At 44.2% G+C, this 15836-nt stretch overlaps 1 protein-coding gene across 4 annotated transcripts in view; it reads right to left on the bottom strand.

Annotated features, from left to right (window-relative positions):
* The window catches only part of AHCYL2 (adenosylhomocysteinase like 2), a 1110190-nt gene that overhangs the window by 739027 nt on the left and 355327 nt on the right, over window positions 1–15836 (bottom strand). The window contains exon 1 of one of the 4 annotated variants that reach the window (XM_069629583.1): window positions 9087–9206. The exons of the other annotated variants lie outside the window; for them this stretch is intronic. Coding sequence (XP_069485684.1) covers window positions 9087–9108 — 22 coding nt within the window. The 5' untranslated portion in view covers window positions 9109–9206. Of the gene's footprint in view, window positions 1–9086; window positions 9207–15836 lie in introns of those variants that run through there. 4 annotated transcript variants of the gene reach the window in all.

Here is a 15836-nt window from a genome sequence, read left to right as displayed (position 1 = left end):
GGGAAGATATTCCAGTGGAGTTCGTCTTGGGGTTAGTTGGTCCCACTAACCCAAGGAAAGAAGTCATCCACTCCTGAGCTTCTCTTGTCGATCGGAAAAAGGTGTTTCAGCACAGCAGCAGGGCTCCACCGGGCAGTTCAATTGTCCAGGAGGATGCAGCAAGCTTCGTTCACGGTTTCTTCATCTGGTTGTTCTTCCCAGTGGTCAAATGTCTTCAGTCCCAAAACCCTCGCCTTTTAAGCAGGTTTCTCCCATTCATGCACAGCCTAGCTGTCACTCAAACAGCAGGGTGGCTGTCCTGAAAGGACAGGTGATTTATGTGGGTGAGTGTGCACCGCGTAAGTAAACAATTGATTGTTCTAAATATTATGTAGGTCAGTTCGTCATTCTTTATGGCGTGCAATCCACTGTAAAGTGCCAGGCACTAGTGAGTACTAGGGAAAAAGTGAGACCTAGGCTAATGAGCCATCATTGCGGGCCGCACACCCTAATCCCCTAGAAGGGTTAATTTTCTTCGGTTATGAGCAATATTGGTTTCCTTTATTTTCATTCAAGTTGCCAAAAAGACACTTCATCTCCTTTATTTGGTTTTACTGATGTTTACTTGAATTTTTAGCAAAGGGCAGCGTTGGGCCTATGCATTTCGAACAGTCCCTGTCATCTGGGCCACATGCCCATGCTTTACACACAATATCTAAATCATTCATTAATAAATGAAGTATATTATTGACATGATAACGAGCATTGCATCAGTGTTACATTCCAAAAGACATTTAACAGTACATGTAGACACAAGACAAAAGAAATGAAAGAGAACAGGTAAGTCCATTTAACACTGCATCACCATTAAAATGTGTACCTACATATACCGACTTATTTAATACCAAAGTAGAGCTACATAAACTGGTGTGTAAATTAAAATTGAAAGTGTTCTTCGGCGAATTACCAATTTAAGACATGACCAACAACAGTGAAGATGAATATGAAGAATTTAGACCAAAAAGCACGTGTTGCTCCGATCAATATACCTGCAATAGATATCTTTGAGAAAATGGTATTAAAAGACACTATGTGAAGACAAAATACAACTATTTGAGTCGAGATGCACTTTCCATCATAAAGAGAAACCTGTTCCATTACCAGCATCAGGGCTTTCAGTGATGCAAATATATTTGCTTTTCAAACGTCTTTTGACTCAGACGGCCTGATGTACAGGAACAAAAACAAACAAAAGTTCCTTGCCTCTTTCGAGTGATCAATTCGGGTGTCTCACCCTGGATCTCCCTCAGCCGGGCTCAGATCTCTTTTTATATCGCAGTCAGTATTTTGGATTCCCCTCTTCCAGGCTCAGATCCCCTTTTCTAACAGTCAGAGAATACTCTCTCGGGTGACCCACAGTTCACCCTGGATCCCCCTCAGCCGGGCTCAGATCCTTTCTCCGTCACAATTAGTCTCCATCAGCCAGGCTCGGAACAATTGTAGCACGCATTCAACTTTCGAGTGTGCACAGGAGTTAGCTTGATCCGTTGCAAGACCACTTCAATCTCAAAATTCCCCTTACAATAGTTGACAATTAGTTGGATACCCGACAGAGACCTTCGAGTGACCACCCACGTGGCGCCGGACCCCCCCGTCTATGGTACCTTATTTTCCCTCCCCAAAGTTCAATCACTCCTCTAGGTTTCAATTATTTTCACATCATTCGTCACACATTTCACACGTTATTCTCTTTAGATTTCTTCATACAATGTTGCTGCTTCCAACGTTGGTTCTAACACAGGCTTGTTTGTTATCAGTTCTCCGACTCACCAGATGTGCTGTCATTACTGGCGCAGCCAAGGACAGTACCACAGCAGCAGCCGCTACTCTCCGCCTTGCAGATTTGTTCAGCTTTAGTTCCCGGTCTTAGGTTTCTTACTTTCCAAGTTTCACAAATGGTCTGAAAAGGTCAGGGGCACCCCCCTCCTTGCAACCCTCTCTGGTCTCGCCATCTTTCTCCTCGTATTAACCTGCCATCTTGGAACCGCCGATTGCTCGTGTTCTTTGCCTCTCTCAGTATTTTCGTGTTCCGCCTTTTATCCGTGTGGGGAAGTGTGATGGAAGTTAGGTATGTGTCTAATGATCAGTAATTGCCTGACGTTGCCGGACCATTGTATTGGGACATGCCAGGGATACAGCTCTGGTGTTAGTTCGTGTTTGCTCACGTAAGCTGACCGTGAGAAAGTGTTCGTGTCGGGAAAGGGGGGGGGGGGTTGATTGCCTAGGTATCCTACTTGATAGTATTGGGAAAGGGTGTTACAGGGAAGGGGATACCTTGTCTCGCCTTCCAGTGTCCCACTTCAACTCCCCCAAAGACCCCTCATCCAGGTGATCCTCCCCCGCACAGGTCCACCGCCAGGAACTCTATTCTAAAGCAATGGCCATGTTATGGCCACCTGGATGACAGATCCTAAGGGACTAGTGGGTGAGACACCTTCAGGTTTCTCACAGCGCCTAAAATGAATTATTGGTCTCCCACTGGGTGCAGATGAGGGTGACCCCCCATAGGTAGGTCAACATGGATCCCCGAATAGCTCGATTCGGAGGACGACCATATGTATGTAAACAAATGCTATAGGCTCAGAACAGCGGTACTCCAAACAAAACTATAGTCGGTGGTGGGTCCCACACTGATGGTGTGTCTGAGCGACTCTGGCGACAGAATCCTGAAGGCGGCAGTGGCTAAGAAACTGGTGGATTATCAGGGCCACAGGATCCACCTTTTTCCTGATCTCTCTGCGGCCACTGACAGGAAATGAAGGGCCCTTAATGTCTCTAAGAAAGCTTTTCTTGAGCGCAGGTTCAAAGCAGGCCTGCTCTATCCGGCGACGCTCAGGGGCACTCTGAAGGGGAAGGAGTACCTTTTCGGGGTTGCGGAAGGAGCAGAGAAACTATTGAACTATAACCGATGTGAAGCCATTGGACAACGACACCAGGTGAAGGGCTTGGAGCCAAGTGATTTTTTCTTTTTGCCACTCTTGCGCTGCTTTTAATTGAGCTTGGTCTCCTCCCTATGTAATATGTTTGACCTGGGTTATATATTTCAGAGATGTTAGTTTTCTCAACTCACCTAGTGCATCCTTTTCTAAAGCTTTTAAAGTTCTTTACCAGGCACAGTCCCTCATAAGGGCTGGTACCACCATGCTACAATTTCTGGGAAATACTCTAGGCACCGTTTGTTAACGGCTTTGTTCGCAAGTGGACTTCGAAGGTTGTCACCCTAGAAGATTCAGTATGTACCGTGGCTTGTGGTTTTACGTTCTTGGTGCTCCCTACTTTTGGACCTTTGTAATGTGTTTCTACAAGGTTAAAAAAAATGTTTGTTTCTTTTTTTTTTTTAACATCAGTGCACCAGCACTTTGCATTAGTATCTGGGTCTGGGTCACATGAATTGGTTTATCAAAACTCATTTCGAGAGACTGATGTCAACCGCATTTTAAAGGGGAGTAACAGAAAGCCCAGATAGGCAACGTAATGGCAAAAATGACCACGTTTAATATAAGTGAAAGGTTATCACTGGATCACAGCTTTGGGAGATTTGCTGCACTGGTAAAATTATATTACAACAATAGAGAGCTGAAATGCAAAAACTATTCACATGACGAACAAATATAAATAGAGTGCAATAAAATAAACGCCACCTGGTTCTCCATATATGTAACATGCAACATGTTGACTTAATATCTGGTTACTATCACAGCCCTAATTTACTAGGGTAATACAGACGTGGAACCCTTGCGCATTGTTCTTAGAGAGGCACCGCTCCACCTCACCGACTAGGCCCAACCAGGCCAAAACACGTGTCTGGGAATGCGGTTAGTACTCTTGTTCAGAAGAGCATTGCCAGGCATTTCAGTGCTGAATGCCCTTGGGCAGGACAAAGTGATATGTAGTGGGCATTTCTCTTCTGTGAAGGGATGGTGAGCTAAAGACTCTGGTTGAGACTCTAACCCAGTATATAGGCCGGTGGTAGAGAATCTCCCAGAACCCCACTTGTTTTTGCATAAAACAAACACCTCCTGGTTCTCCATATGCATAACATGCAACGTGTTGAATAGCCTGTTACTATCACAGCTCCATATTAAACAGAAGTGTCCACAAAGAAGTGCATTGTGTTAGCAGCAATCTTAGACATCAAAAGTTCTCGGCCGTGCAATAGCAGCTACTCCATACACGAACAGATCCACTTGAGCGGTTCCGCAAAGGGTGAAGATCTCTTGAAGGACTTCCTGAGCTAGTTCCCACTCGTGGGAGAATGTGCTCTGCCTGCTCAGAGCGTCTGCCGCAGTGTTCTCCTCCACGGCTAGATGAACTGCTGATAGAGAGATTCCTTCTTGGATTGCCCAGTACCAGAGCTGCATTGCTTCTCTACACAGTGAAAGTGACCCTATGCCTCCCCTCTTGTTGAGGTATTACATGGCCACTGTGTGGACCATCATTACCAGGATATTCTTTCCCCGTACAGAGGGCAGGAAAGCTTTCAGCGCTAGTCTGATTGCTCTTAGCTCTAAAAGATTGATGAGTAGTTTGGACTGCTATGGAGACCAACGGCCGCCGATTGTCACATTGTTGGCATGGGCACCCCACCCCGTGAGTGAGGCGTCCGTCACTACAGTAATCTCCGGCCATGGTTGCCAAAAGGGTTCTCCCTTCAGATTATTTTCCTTGCAGGCCCACCACAGAAGATCCTGTGACACTCTGGTTGGAATCTGAAGTTGGTCTTGCATCTTTCCTGAGAATTGGGACCATTGTGTTCTGAGAGCCCATTGAAGGGCTCATTCTCAATCGAGCCTTTGGCACCAGAAAAATGCAGAAAAAAAAAATACCCCTTCAAGGTTGTCCGCTAGGACGAAAAGACAGGTTGCCCAACAGCAGCGCCTTAAGATTTGGCCGCCGCCTTCGAGGTCTGCAACTCACGGCTCTCGTCAGCTTTGCTGCCAAAAAGAGGAGACCAGTCAAATGGCATGTCGAGAAGTCTAGCCTGTACATTAGGTGCAAACCACGACTTTAGCAACCACGCAAATCTGCACATCACAGTGCTTATAGGCATGGACCTGCTGATGCCATCTGCAGAATCAAATCCAGATTGAAGGGACTCCCACATGACTTGCTTGCTGTCCTTAATAGCTAAGAAGCAGTCCCTTTCATCCCCTTCGGGAATATGCTCTGCTGCCATAGAAATACACTCCCATACAGTATGCGAACATTTTGCAAGGGCACAAGTGGATTTGGCAGATTTTAATGCCATGCTCCCTGCAGATAATACGTTTTGCACCCATCCATCTACGAGCTTGTCGCCCCTATCAGGAGGGATGATACAGTATGCTGCTTGTTTGGAAGTAGCCGTAGCTGCCTGGACCAACAGACTCTCCAGAGTGGAGTGCTTCGACATGTAGCCAGGTCGCTACTAGAGGGATGGTATTTTTTGCCAAGATGTTTGTCGACAGCCGGATTAGTTTCCGTAGTCTCCCAATTCCTGGCCACCCTTTTTTGAAGTGCCACATGGAAAGGCAAAACTGGATCAGTAGGTGCACCCATGTCCAGAATATCAGTCAGATCATCTTGATCACAGGGTGCTGGAGGCCTAGACCAACCCAACTATTCGACAACCTTAGACATGAGCTGCCTGTAAGAGCAGTCAGCATACTCCCCTAGTTCTGGTCTCCCGAACGCCAGCTCTGGAGAGGTGTCCATTCCACGTGCAAATTGTCAAATAAATCTTGCATTTTGCTTTCCTCTGAAATAAGGCATTCAGGCACATTAAGTGTAACGTGTTGAAGCCCAAAAGGGGCATCATCATCTGAATAATCTTCCTTCTCAAATATTAAAGTTGGAGAATTTTCTGGTTTTAAAATCAAACAGTCAGTTAGACTAAGCCTTCTTCAGAAGTCGGCAATATAATAGTAACACAAATCCACTCCAAAATCCACTCTTAATATTTCTAAACCAGTACGTACACTTATGGGATGGCACACGGACACTTCCGATACCCTCAGGTGACTTTAGTAACTAGGACAGTGGACATTAATAAAACCACTGTTTGCATTTACAATCAGACTTAAGAGTTTGGCAAAGAAAAAGGTTATTAGAACAGAACAAGAGATCACACATTCTGAAGCAGGTAAGTAATTGTGGTAACCCCCAATGCAAAGTTAGTTAACCCCTTCCTGGAAGGAGGACAAAATACAATGTCAGAGGGCAGAAGAGTTCTTCAGGGAGCCAGGCTTGGCCAAGGCAATTGGGCAATAGTCTAGGTGAGCTGAAGCACTTCTTGCAGGTAAGAAAAAGTCTTGTACAATGTTTTAGAAGTCTTTGTAGAAAAGAGGAATTCAAAGCAGGGCCACGAGCCGTTTAGACATGTGAATTAAAGAAGCTATCAGCAACTCTACAGAGCAACCACAACATGTCTTATCAACAGAGAACAAGTGCATTCACACAACAAAAGGCACGTTCTTAGACTGTACAGTACCTTTTCGGTTGAAGAAAAAGGGCAGAAGAATACTTCAGTTCCTGTGCAGCTCTGCAGATCCTGGTGTTCCTTGGGCCTCAGTCGTGGGTACAAGAGGGACGTCTGGGGACTCCTGCACTGCAATTGGACGGTCACCGACTGCAACCGGCAATCTTCAAACAAGTGGCACTTTGGTGTTTCAGCTCCTCGAGTCAACCAGGAGAAACTACAGTCTGTGTGTTGGCTTGCAGATGGGTTGAACGTGTGCACTGGCTGGTTGTATCCGCAAGTGGAAAGGCCCAATGCCTGGGTTGTTTGTTGTATGTAAATATTTATGTTGGATGTGCGTTCATGTGTTGTGTGTAGTTTGGCTGGTAGTTCGATCGTGCGCACTGGTTTGTTGTATCCCTAAGGGGAAGGTCCAGTAGGATCTTAGCTTCAGCATTTAACAATGATAAAGCTTGCAATGAATCTCTAAATTTTGGGATGTATCTTATATAAGGAAGACTACTATAGATGCCGCCCGGTTATCTAGAGGCAACTCCCAATCAGCGTTGAGTGAACATCTGCAGTTCAAGGATTGTGGCACCCAGGGTTTTCCACACATCGAACGGTAAGCTGTTCAGGCCAGGGACATTCTCAGACTGTAGCTCGAATATGACCCCAAGGACATCATCTGCCCACACCGATCACTTTAGATTAGCTTTTTGTTGATATGACAGTGTCCTAAACCTTCATTCATGATTCATTATTAAGTTGCAGCTTGTTAGAAATCATACATGGTCTTCAGAAGTACTGTTGTGTTTTACACTTTGCTTCCCTTAACCTGTGCGTGTAAGCATTGAGGTTAATCTGAATATGGAACGTTATGATGAAAGGTTCCTGGAGATTCCACCTGGTGTCAGTTGGCACCTTGATCTTTGAGTGGTGGACCGGTGGATGTCTCTCTAGGGATGGCCTTTACGTAACATGCAATGCATTGGTTTCCTGGTGTACTTACCTGATGTCTGAACCCAGTAAAGTTGTGTTCTGTCACATGTGTTTGAGTGATTTGTCACACCAAAGGCACAAATCATCAAGTAACTGGTACTATTCTCTGAATAGAATCAGTATATTTCTTAATATCCATATACATCTGTGCATCATCGGCGTAAGAGTGATAAGAGATTGAATACAAAAAAAAAACACACAAGTAGCTGGATGTAGAATTTAAAAAACAACGGGACCATGAAGTACCACGAGGCACCCTACAGGAAACTGGCAAAGGGTCAGAGAAACTCGTGATTTTTAACCTATTAAATATGATCAGTTAGGAAGGACCTGAACCATCCGACAGCCTGGAAAACAAAATCAACGTCGACCATGTGAAATGCTGCCGAGTGGTCCAAGATAAATCAGGAGATAAAAAGCACCTTCAGTTTATTTCTGTTTGCGTGCTGTGAGGCGGTGTATGCAAGGGGGCTGGACAGCACATAATTTGTGCTGCAGCGCAGCCCCTTGGAAATGCACAGGCCACCTTCATGAACAACATGACCTGTACATTTCTCCAAGTAATGCAAATCAAAAATTCATCCTCTGGATATTTATTAGAATTACTTGGTGTAATCATTAAAAAAAAAGTGCAAAATTCACAATCGGCTGCAAATAGAAAGTTCATTTTGGTTTTTATATGAAGCCAGATGCAATCATTAGTCATTTAGAAACTTCTTTCTTTGAGCATCTGTAAGAGGAAAGGTTCTGAACTTCCACATATTCCATTAACTTTATACGCTGTTTGCTTTGAACAGGTGCAGGCAGGAAAAGCATTAACCTCTTCAACCCAATGTTCAAAGCAAAATTTCATCAACATGAATAGCGATAATTTTTCAGCCGAACACGAACAGTCGGGCGATTTGGAGTTTGTTCTAATTTATTCACCCATGCTAGTATACGACAACTAAATGATCCTATGTTTATCAACCTAGGAACATTAATGGACTTCTTGGCTGTGCCAGGTAGTAATCTGTAACATTCACGTTACAGATTTTTGCAGGGGGTGAATTAAGCCAGTGCTATCGTACTGGCAAGCCATTTAAATATGGATAAGGCATCTTCTAGCTTTCTCCTCCGGACTTGGAGACATGAGCTTGAAAGATCAAGCGGAAACAAAACCTTAAGGTGACAGTCGATTAAAAAAAAGCTAATTCAAAATGTGTTGCAGCCAACATAAGCTAAACGTCTGCTCTGGAGTTAAAATACAGCATGTGGAAACTGAAGGCTTTCAAAACCATTCAGGCACTTTCAGTACTGACACTGGGAAACCTGCTAAGTTCACAGGCGGCCTCCTTAGACTCCCTACGCCAACATCATCAATACATTGTTACACTCACATTTCTCAATTCCACAAATCATACAACGGCCTGCTCGCTACACTTCAAATTAAATAGCATGTTTCTAATATTTCCTATACCATCACTTTAGGAATAGTCGACACAGGCGATATAACCTACACGAATAGAGTCTTGCAGCAACTTGAACATCGTTTCTACAATGAATACTGTAAACTAGTTTGATCTTACCAGCAAAATACATTTAAAGACAAGAAAGGACAAGGCAATACCGAGAAAAACAAAAGTTTGCATCTTGTGTAAAGAAAATTAAGGAGCAGCTCCCAGGGGAAGATGAGCTGTGGCCGGTTTTGATGGAACAGAATGCAGCGCATTGCATCACAGAAGGACATGCAATGTGAACGGCACCCTCTAGCCATGCTGACCTCACACAATCGAACATTCCTGGCAATACGATCCGTGGTGGCCGACGACTAGGCTTTCCCTGGGGGCAGGGGGTCGAGGCCTTTCACCAAAAAGGGTCTCACCCCCCCAAATTCTACTCCCACCCGTAAACAGAAACTGCAGTTTAAAACTTATCAAGTCTCGTCAAAATAACGAAAATCAACTGGTTAAAAAACGTTATCAACTTCAAACGCACACGTGTCTAGCTGCCAGGCTTTACCGTCTGCGGCTTGAAGTCCAAACTGGTGGGGCAGCAAGCCTGCCAAGTCATGCGAGTAAATATCATGGGGCAAGAAAAGGATTTGGGAAGTTGCTTGTGTTCCTGAATACCTGTGTGTCCATGCATTTACCCACTAATTGGATGTCCAGTAGCATTCAATGCAGGGGGCGCATATTGTTGAGTGTGCCTGTGCCATTCGCAGGGTCGCTATCTTACAAAAAATGTGGTATGAAAAATTGGGTGCAGCTCAGTAGACCTACGTAACAAGTATGTTAACAACGCCTCTGTTGTGATCATAAAAGTAGTGTATGCACTTATTTGGTATGGAACATACGGACTGCCGGATAGGCAGGACTGTGCAATTGCGCAGACATTTCACATCTGTAGGAGCGCGTAATACTTGCACGAAACGCAAAGTAACATTTGCTTATTATGTATTCCCAATGAATTCAAGATTGACTACACCAAACCTATAATTCATAAAATGACTGACATGCAAGAGTCGCAAGAGATGGATCCTTCAACATAAAAACAGATATTATGACGGCAAAGGAAAGGGTTCACTTTATGGTGGATTTTAGTTCAGGGTTGTTCCCTATTGCCACCAAATAGATCTACCGGAATTGCGTGTCACAGCTATTAAAAACGTATGTGGCTGCAGCCATGAGTACTTACAAATGTGCACGTTGAGGCACCTCACCCTGTGCAGGCTTGCTCCTGCAATAGCTCACCCAAATAAAAGTCAATTAGATTTAAAACGCCGATCGATGACAGTGGAGTTTGTACATAGCGCATACTTCAAGTCACCCAAGGAAACCAGTGAAAAAACGACCATAAACAAGTAGTTCATTCCGCGAGTTTAAAAAGGCATCTCTCCTTGAGGAACGTTTGGGAGAACATGTGGTCCTGGGGCAGAGTACATGAAGAGAAATGTCCTCAAAGCGAATAGCTTAATATCTAGGTCTGTGTACAAAGCAAGTATACTCTTGGAACAGTGTCTAGTAGCGACCCCAGCAATGGCGTTCCGTCCTTCAGCTTTGCTTGCTTAAGACGCGGGGGTCACCTTCTGACAGAAAATGATGAATTCCATCTCTGACCTGCTTCTTTAATACTTTTATCATGTGCCGAGCCTGGCATAACGTGGGCACTTCTTTCAACAAGCCCCAGAGGCGTATCCGATACTTTTCGCATGTGCGGGAAAGTATTTGTTTTTGATGTTTTAATGCGTGGCTAATTCACAGCTTGTTTTTACGGGTCATTACTGATCATATGTTCCAAAACACCACCTTCACCTTGATCAGTTTTTGCAAAACGAAGTGCTCACAATTTGGACAGAGATCTTTATTTTGAGCATTAAAAACATTTCAGAACCTTCATATGAATTTTAAGTCCCATACTTGCAGCCATGTAATACATTTTGTTTACAAATAATTTGGAGGTGACCTTTTCAATGTAGACATTTTCTAGAATGCCCATTCAATCGCTTCACTTGCAACGCACCATTTGCTGACATGTTCACAGAGAAACGTCCCCCAACACCGCCACACCTACCAAAGGAGAGATTCAGAGGCAGAAGAACATCACTCCACCCACCGAGCAAGAGGAAAAGCAGAAGATATTAACGTGAGCCCTGGAGAGGGGTTGCAGAGCTGGATGAAATAAGAAAGCTAGCCCTAAATTAGAGTTTAGGCGAATATTCTAGTCTGAATATTTGAGAAGCAAATATAAAACTTGACTAGAGGTAATATTGTAGTTGCCACTTCTTTAGCAACTGACCCCATCAGCCCCAGCACTATATCCCACAACTGGTACACCAGTGACACTGCACCCCCTATGGGTTTCTTCTACCATGAAGTTTTTCTCCGACACCAGATCCCACAACCGGTACTTTATTTTCTCTGCGTCCACTACAGATGTCTTCTTCCTTGAAGTATTATCACCACCTCTTCCCTCCTCAATCCAAGTACCAGACAGCACAGTAATTTAAAAAAATGGTAGCAGGCGCCCCTCTCCAGAAAGAACATTGCATGATAACCTGTTCTGTGGTCTTTTTCCCGCTTTTGAGAGTTCGCAGCAATCGCTTTTTGCTCACTGTACCTTTCACAGATGGGGAAACATCCATTTGAATATCAGTCTTTGTCCCACCCACATGGGCAGCCCAACACCGAAATACTGTCAATTCCTCTCTGAACAAGAGTACCAACAGCAACCCCATACACGTGTTTCAGGCTTGTTGGGCCTCATCAGTGGGGTGGTGCTGTGCTTCTCCGAGCACAGTGAGCAGGGAGTCTACGTCTGGGTTCCCAGACAGCACAGTGCCTGCTTTGTACCCTCCTAGGTGGTACCAGGAGTTGAGGGGTAACTCCAATGGGAACGCTCAGAAGTCCCAACCCGAATCTGATGGGAGGAGCACCAGGACACGATTGATGGGATCCAGAAGGTAATTTTTCATAACTGCTTGGCGACTGAGCCCAGGAGTTTAAATTGCCTTGTGTGCCTTTCAGCATCCAAGACGAGTTCCGAAATGAGAGTAATCCAGGCAGAACTAAGGGATTACAATGGAAAATGTTGTCCTTGCAATGCATGCTCAGGGGTACTGCTCAAGTCTGACCGCCCTGCTATGCATCACCTTTTAAAATCACTACCATACCCATTCCCTCTGAAGCGCAAATACGTGCCAATATGGTTACATAGTAAGAGAAATGTAAGAAAAACCATTCCAACGTAAAGGACTCCAACTGCAGAGCAAAAGTGGTCTATTAGTAGCTAGTACCTGCAAACAGTTTATATCTCAATGACACATTAGGATGGATTCTACATGTTCCACACTACCTTCTGGAAAAGGTTGCATCATCACATAACATGATGTATTTAGAAAATGCCTATGTTGACGTAAGCAATGGTGCTTACATGAACATACGACAGAAAGGTAGCCGGCTATCCTTTTAAGAGCTCTGAAGTTTTATAATGCATTTTACCTGTAGCTAAGGATTTGCAGTCCCTGACAAAATGGGGGTTGGTATCCTTAAATAAAAAATACAGATTTCACAATGTAAGTCTCTACTATGAGAAGTGACTTCCTAATGTTCCTGGCTCAAAATAAAGATGTTGTGGTTAGACACATCTGCCTTCTGCATACATTCTCCTACCTCCTCCTCGTCCTTATCTGCTTGTATGTCCCCCATGTCTCCCATTCTCTAACACCGACACTGAGCTTCTATTATCTAGCTAGAGCCCATCCCACATATGCTCCCTCTGAGCCCGTTGCTTCCTCTCTCGTTTCTAAAGTCCATCCCTCCGTATTGCTTACCTCCCTTTTCAATATCTCTTTGGTCCTCAACCTTTCCCACTTTAAGCATGCTGCGATTCTTCCCATCCCTAAATAGCCTTCCCTCGATCCTGCTCTCCTTTCCGATTTCCGACCACTATTCCCTTCTTCCTTATCCTCCAAGCTCCTGGAGCATCTGGTCTACTCCCAAGTTTCTCCTTTTATCTTTTCTAACTCTATTCTTCCCCATTTCCAATCGTGTTTCCACTCTCACTACTCCACCAAGACTGCATTACTCTGGTATAGTGAGCAGAAAGAGCTAGACAAACACTCTTCTCTTTAGATTCTCCTTGATTGGTCAGTGACTTTTGACACTGTTGATGACGCTCGTCTCCCTCCTCTCGCAGATTTGCTCGGTCTGCCCTACATTGGTTTCAGTCTTGCCTGTCCAATCGCACCTACTCTGTCGCTCGGGCTGGCAAATCCTTCCCCACTTTTCCCCTTCACCACGGTCTCTCGCACAAGGCTCAGTACTGGGTCCGTTTCCCCCCTCCATACCTCTCCCCTTGCCTCAATTCACCTTTTGGGTTCTCTGCCGCCTTCTCTTCTATTCTATTCACGCCACTAACTTCCTGTTTTTGGCCACTACCTTTTCCTTAATTCCTCTAAAACTGAAGTGCTTTTCGATCCTGCTTAGACGACCCCCAACCCGCTTTGTCTCCCTCCATTTACTTCTCTCCATTTTTCTTTCTGCCAGCAACCTTGGCATGCACCCAGACCCTTCTCTCCACTTTACATATCTCCTTGCTTTTTCGTTCCTGTCGTGCCCATCTTTAACATCTGTAAGGCTCATCCCTTTCTTACTTTCCAGGCTTCCAAGTGGCCAACTTCCTCCCTTATCTTTTCTCACCACCTCTTCTCCTCCTGCCTCATCTTCGGGCTCCCTGGCTCTTGTCCAAGTCCCCTTTAGTCCATTTTTACCACCACTATCCGTCTCTTCTGTTCCCTTTCGCCTTGGGACTCTCTTCTGCACTTTCTTCGCTTCGATTGTTAGCTACCCTTTCACTCTCGGTTTAAATTCAACTCTGTATGGTTTTCAAATCCCTCCACAATCTCACTATCCCCCATTTCTCTTTTCGGATTTAATTCTAGTCGCCCTCTCTTTGCTCCATCTCTTCTTACACTCCTTTCACTCAATTTTGGTTCTTGTTGTAATGTTTCCTTTTTTAATTTGTACCGTCCTGTTTGATATGGATAGCGCTTTTGCGTAAAGTGCTTTATAAATACAAAATATACCCAACAAAAACACATGCCTGCAAACAGACTCTACAGAAGCCTTGGCCTCCCCATCAAAAAGGAGGAAGCAGCATGTTCAAAGGTTCATTTCTAGAGCAGATGATGCAGGTAAAAACAGGAACTTTTGGCATCATACTAAAATCGTACCGTTTATTTAGAAAATTATCCAACATTAAGATCTTCATGATAGTTTTGCTCAGAGCAAAAAACCGTAACATACTCTTACCACAAGGGGACAAAAACCAATGTACACTGAAAAATCCGACCCTCCTGGTCCTAACACAATTGGGTTTAACTTGCATTATCACGTTTTGATGCCACATGAAACAAACTTTTGAAAGTCCAGTGCTTTATAAACATGTTATACAATGCACAGAACAGGACTAGAAACCTTATCTTGACAGCAGCTAAGATCAGATGTAGGCTGCAAAAGACTTCTAGCAGAGGCGATGTGCAGCAACAAGTTCATACTGATTGATATTTGCAAATACATGGATGGTTTATTTCTGTAAGCAGCTTACGTTTTAGATTTTGTCAATTAAAATATGACCCATTTATGCAATTTTTAGTATGCTCATTCATAATGCGACACCTGGTTTGCGTTAAAATACGCCTGTTTAACGAATGCTTGCATGAGACTAGTTGATCAGATATGAAAATAAAGTATGGAAAACATTCTTAGTCAATTATGTTAAAAGGTAAGAATATTGTGTTAAAATGGTTTTATATCAAGCTACCTGTATTGTTTAAGGTATACAAAAGTTAGAATGTGTCGACTGACGCATGTAAATGTTCAGCAATGTTCCAATATCACAACCACTTAGTTAGCTGGCACGACAGGATTAGCAGTGGACACCGTTGGCATGCAAAGCAGTGAGTAAATCCCCAACAGGTTTACTGCATGAAAAGCGCTTATATTTGGCTTAAGGTGTTAACAGCTTATTGCGAGAAATGGCAAACCACCAACAAAGACAGATGACTGATTAAGGAAAAATAAAGCAAGAACAGTAGCTTAAGCTACAGTAGCATAATACTGTCCCTCACGAGCCCTCTGCTCATTAACCTCCAACCTTCTGCGAGTGAGCCGGTTCTCCAAGCAGAGATTTGGAGATACTTATCCTCAGCAGGCGCCTCCCTCTGGAATAGGCTCCTTGCCTCCATCCCTCTTGAGCCTGAACCCATATAGACCTTGGTCCTAAGACTAGGTAGCAATACTTAGAGATGGATGGGGATGCAGAACTTACTCATACATCAATAATCAAACGGACTCAGGAGGTTGGAAAAACAGTGTCGTTTTATTTGCAATGATCTAAAACAGGGAGTTACAACGGACATCAAAAAGCACGGTCTCAGTGAATTTAAAAAAAAACAATTTTTATAGTCCAAACTTATTGACATCACACTACATAGCAAAATACAAAAACCTACTTGGGGATATGATAGGCTTACAGGGAGCATCCAAGTATACGTTCCATACTAAAAGGGGTTGGGATTGGGTCTCTAACATCAGGTGGACAGCTAAGCCCTCTAGTGCAAGTCATAAAATACACGATCCATTGGCAATACAAACTATAGAGCTCTCCGATACATGGCCCTCTACAATTGGTTGGCACACTTGTACCCTCCTGGAATAATCCACACACCTGCAGCACGCAGGCTGGTAACCCAGGCGCCTGTTGGCTGGTCTTGACCATAGCTTCCCACCCAATTAGTCCGACATCCATCATCACTCCTGCAGTCTGCCATTCAATTAAGGCTTTGAACTTGGCCTTGCAGAAGCTCTCTGCCCGAGAA

Source organism: Ambystoma mexicanum, chromosome 12, assembly GCF_040938575.1.
Source record: "Ambystoma mexicanum isolate Mex_15411 chromosome 12, UKY_AmexF1_1, whole genome shotgun sequence".
NCBI classification, from domain to species: Eukaryota; Metazoa; Chordata; class Amphibia; order Caudata; family Ambystomatidae; genus Ambystoma; species Ambystoma mexicanum.
Note: the sequence above shows the minus strand (reverse complement) of the source record. Positions and strands in the feature narration are given on the sequence as shown.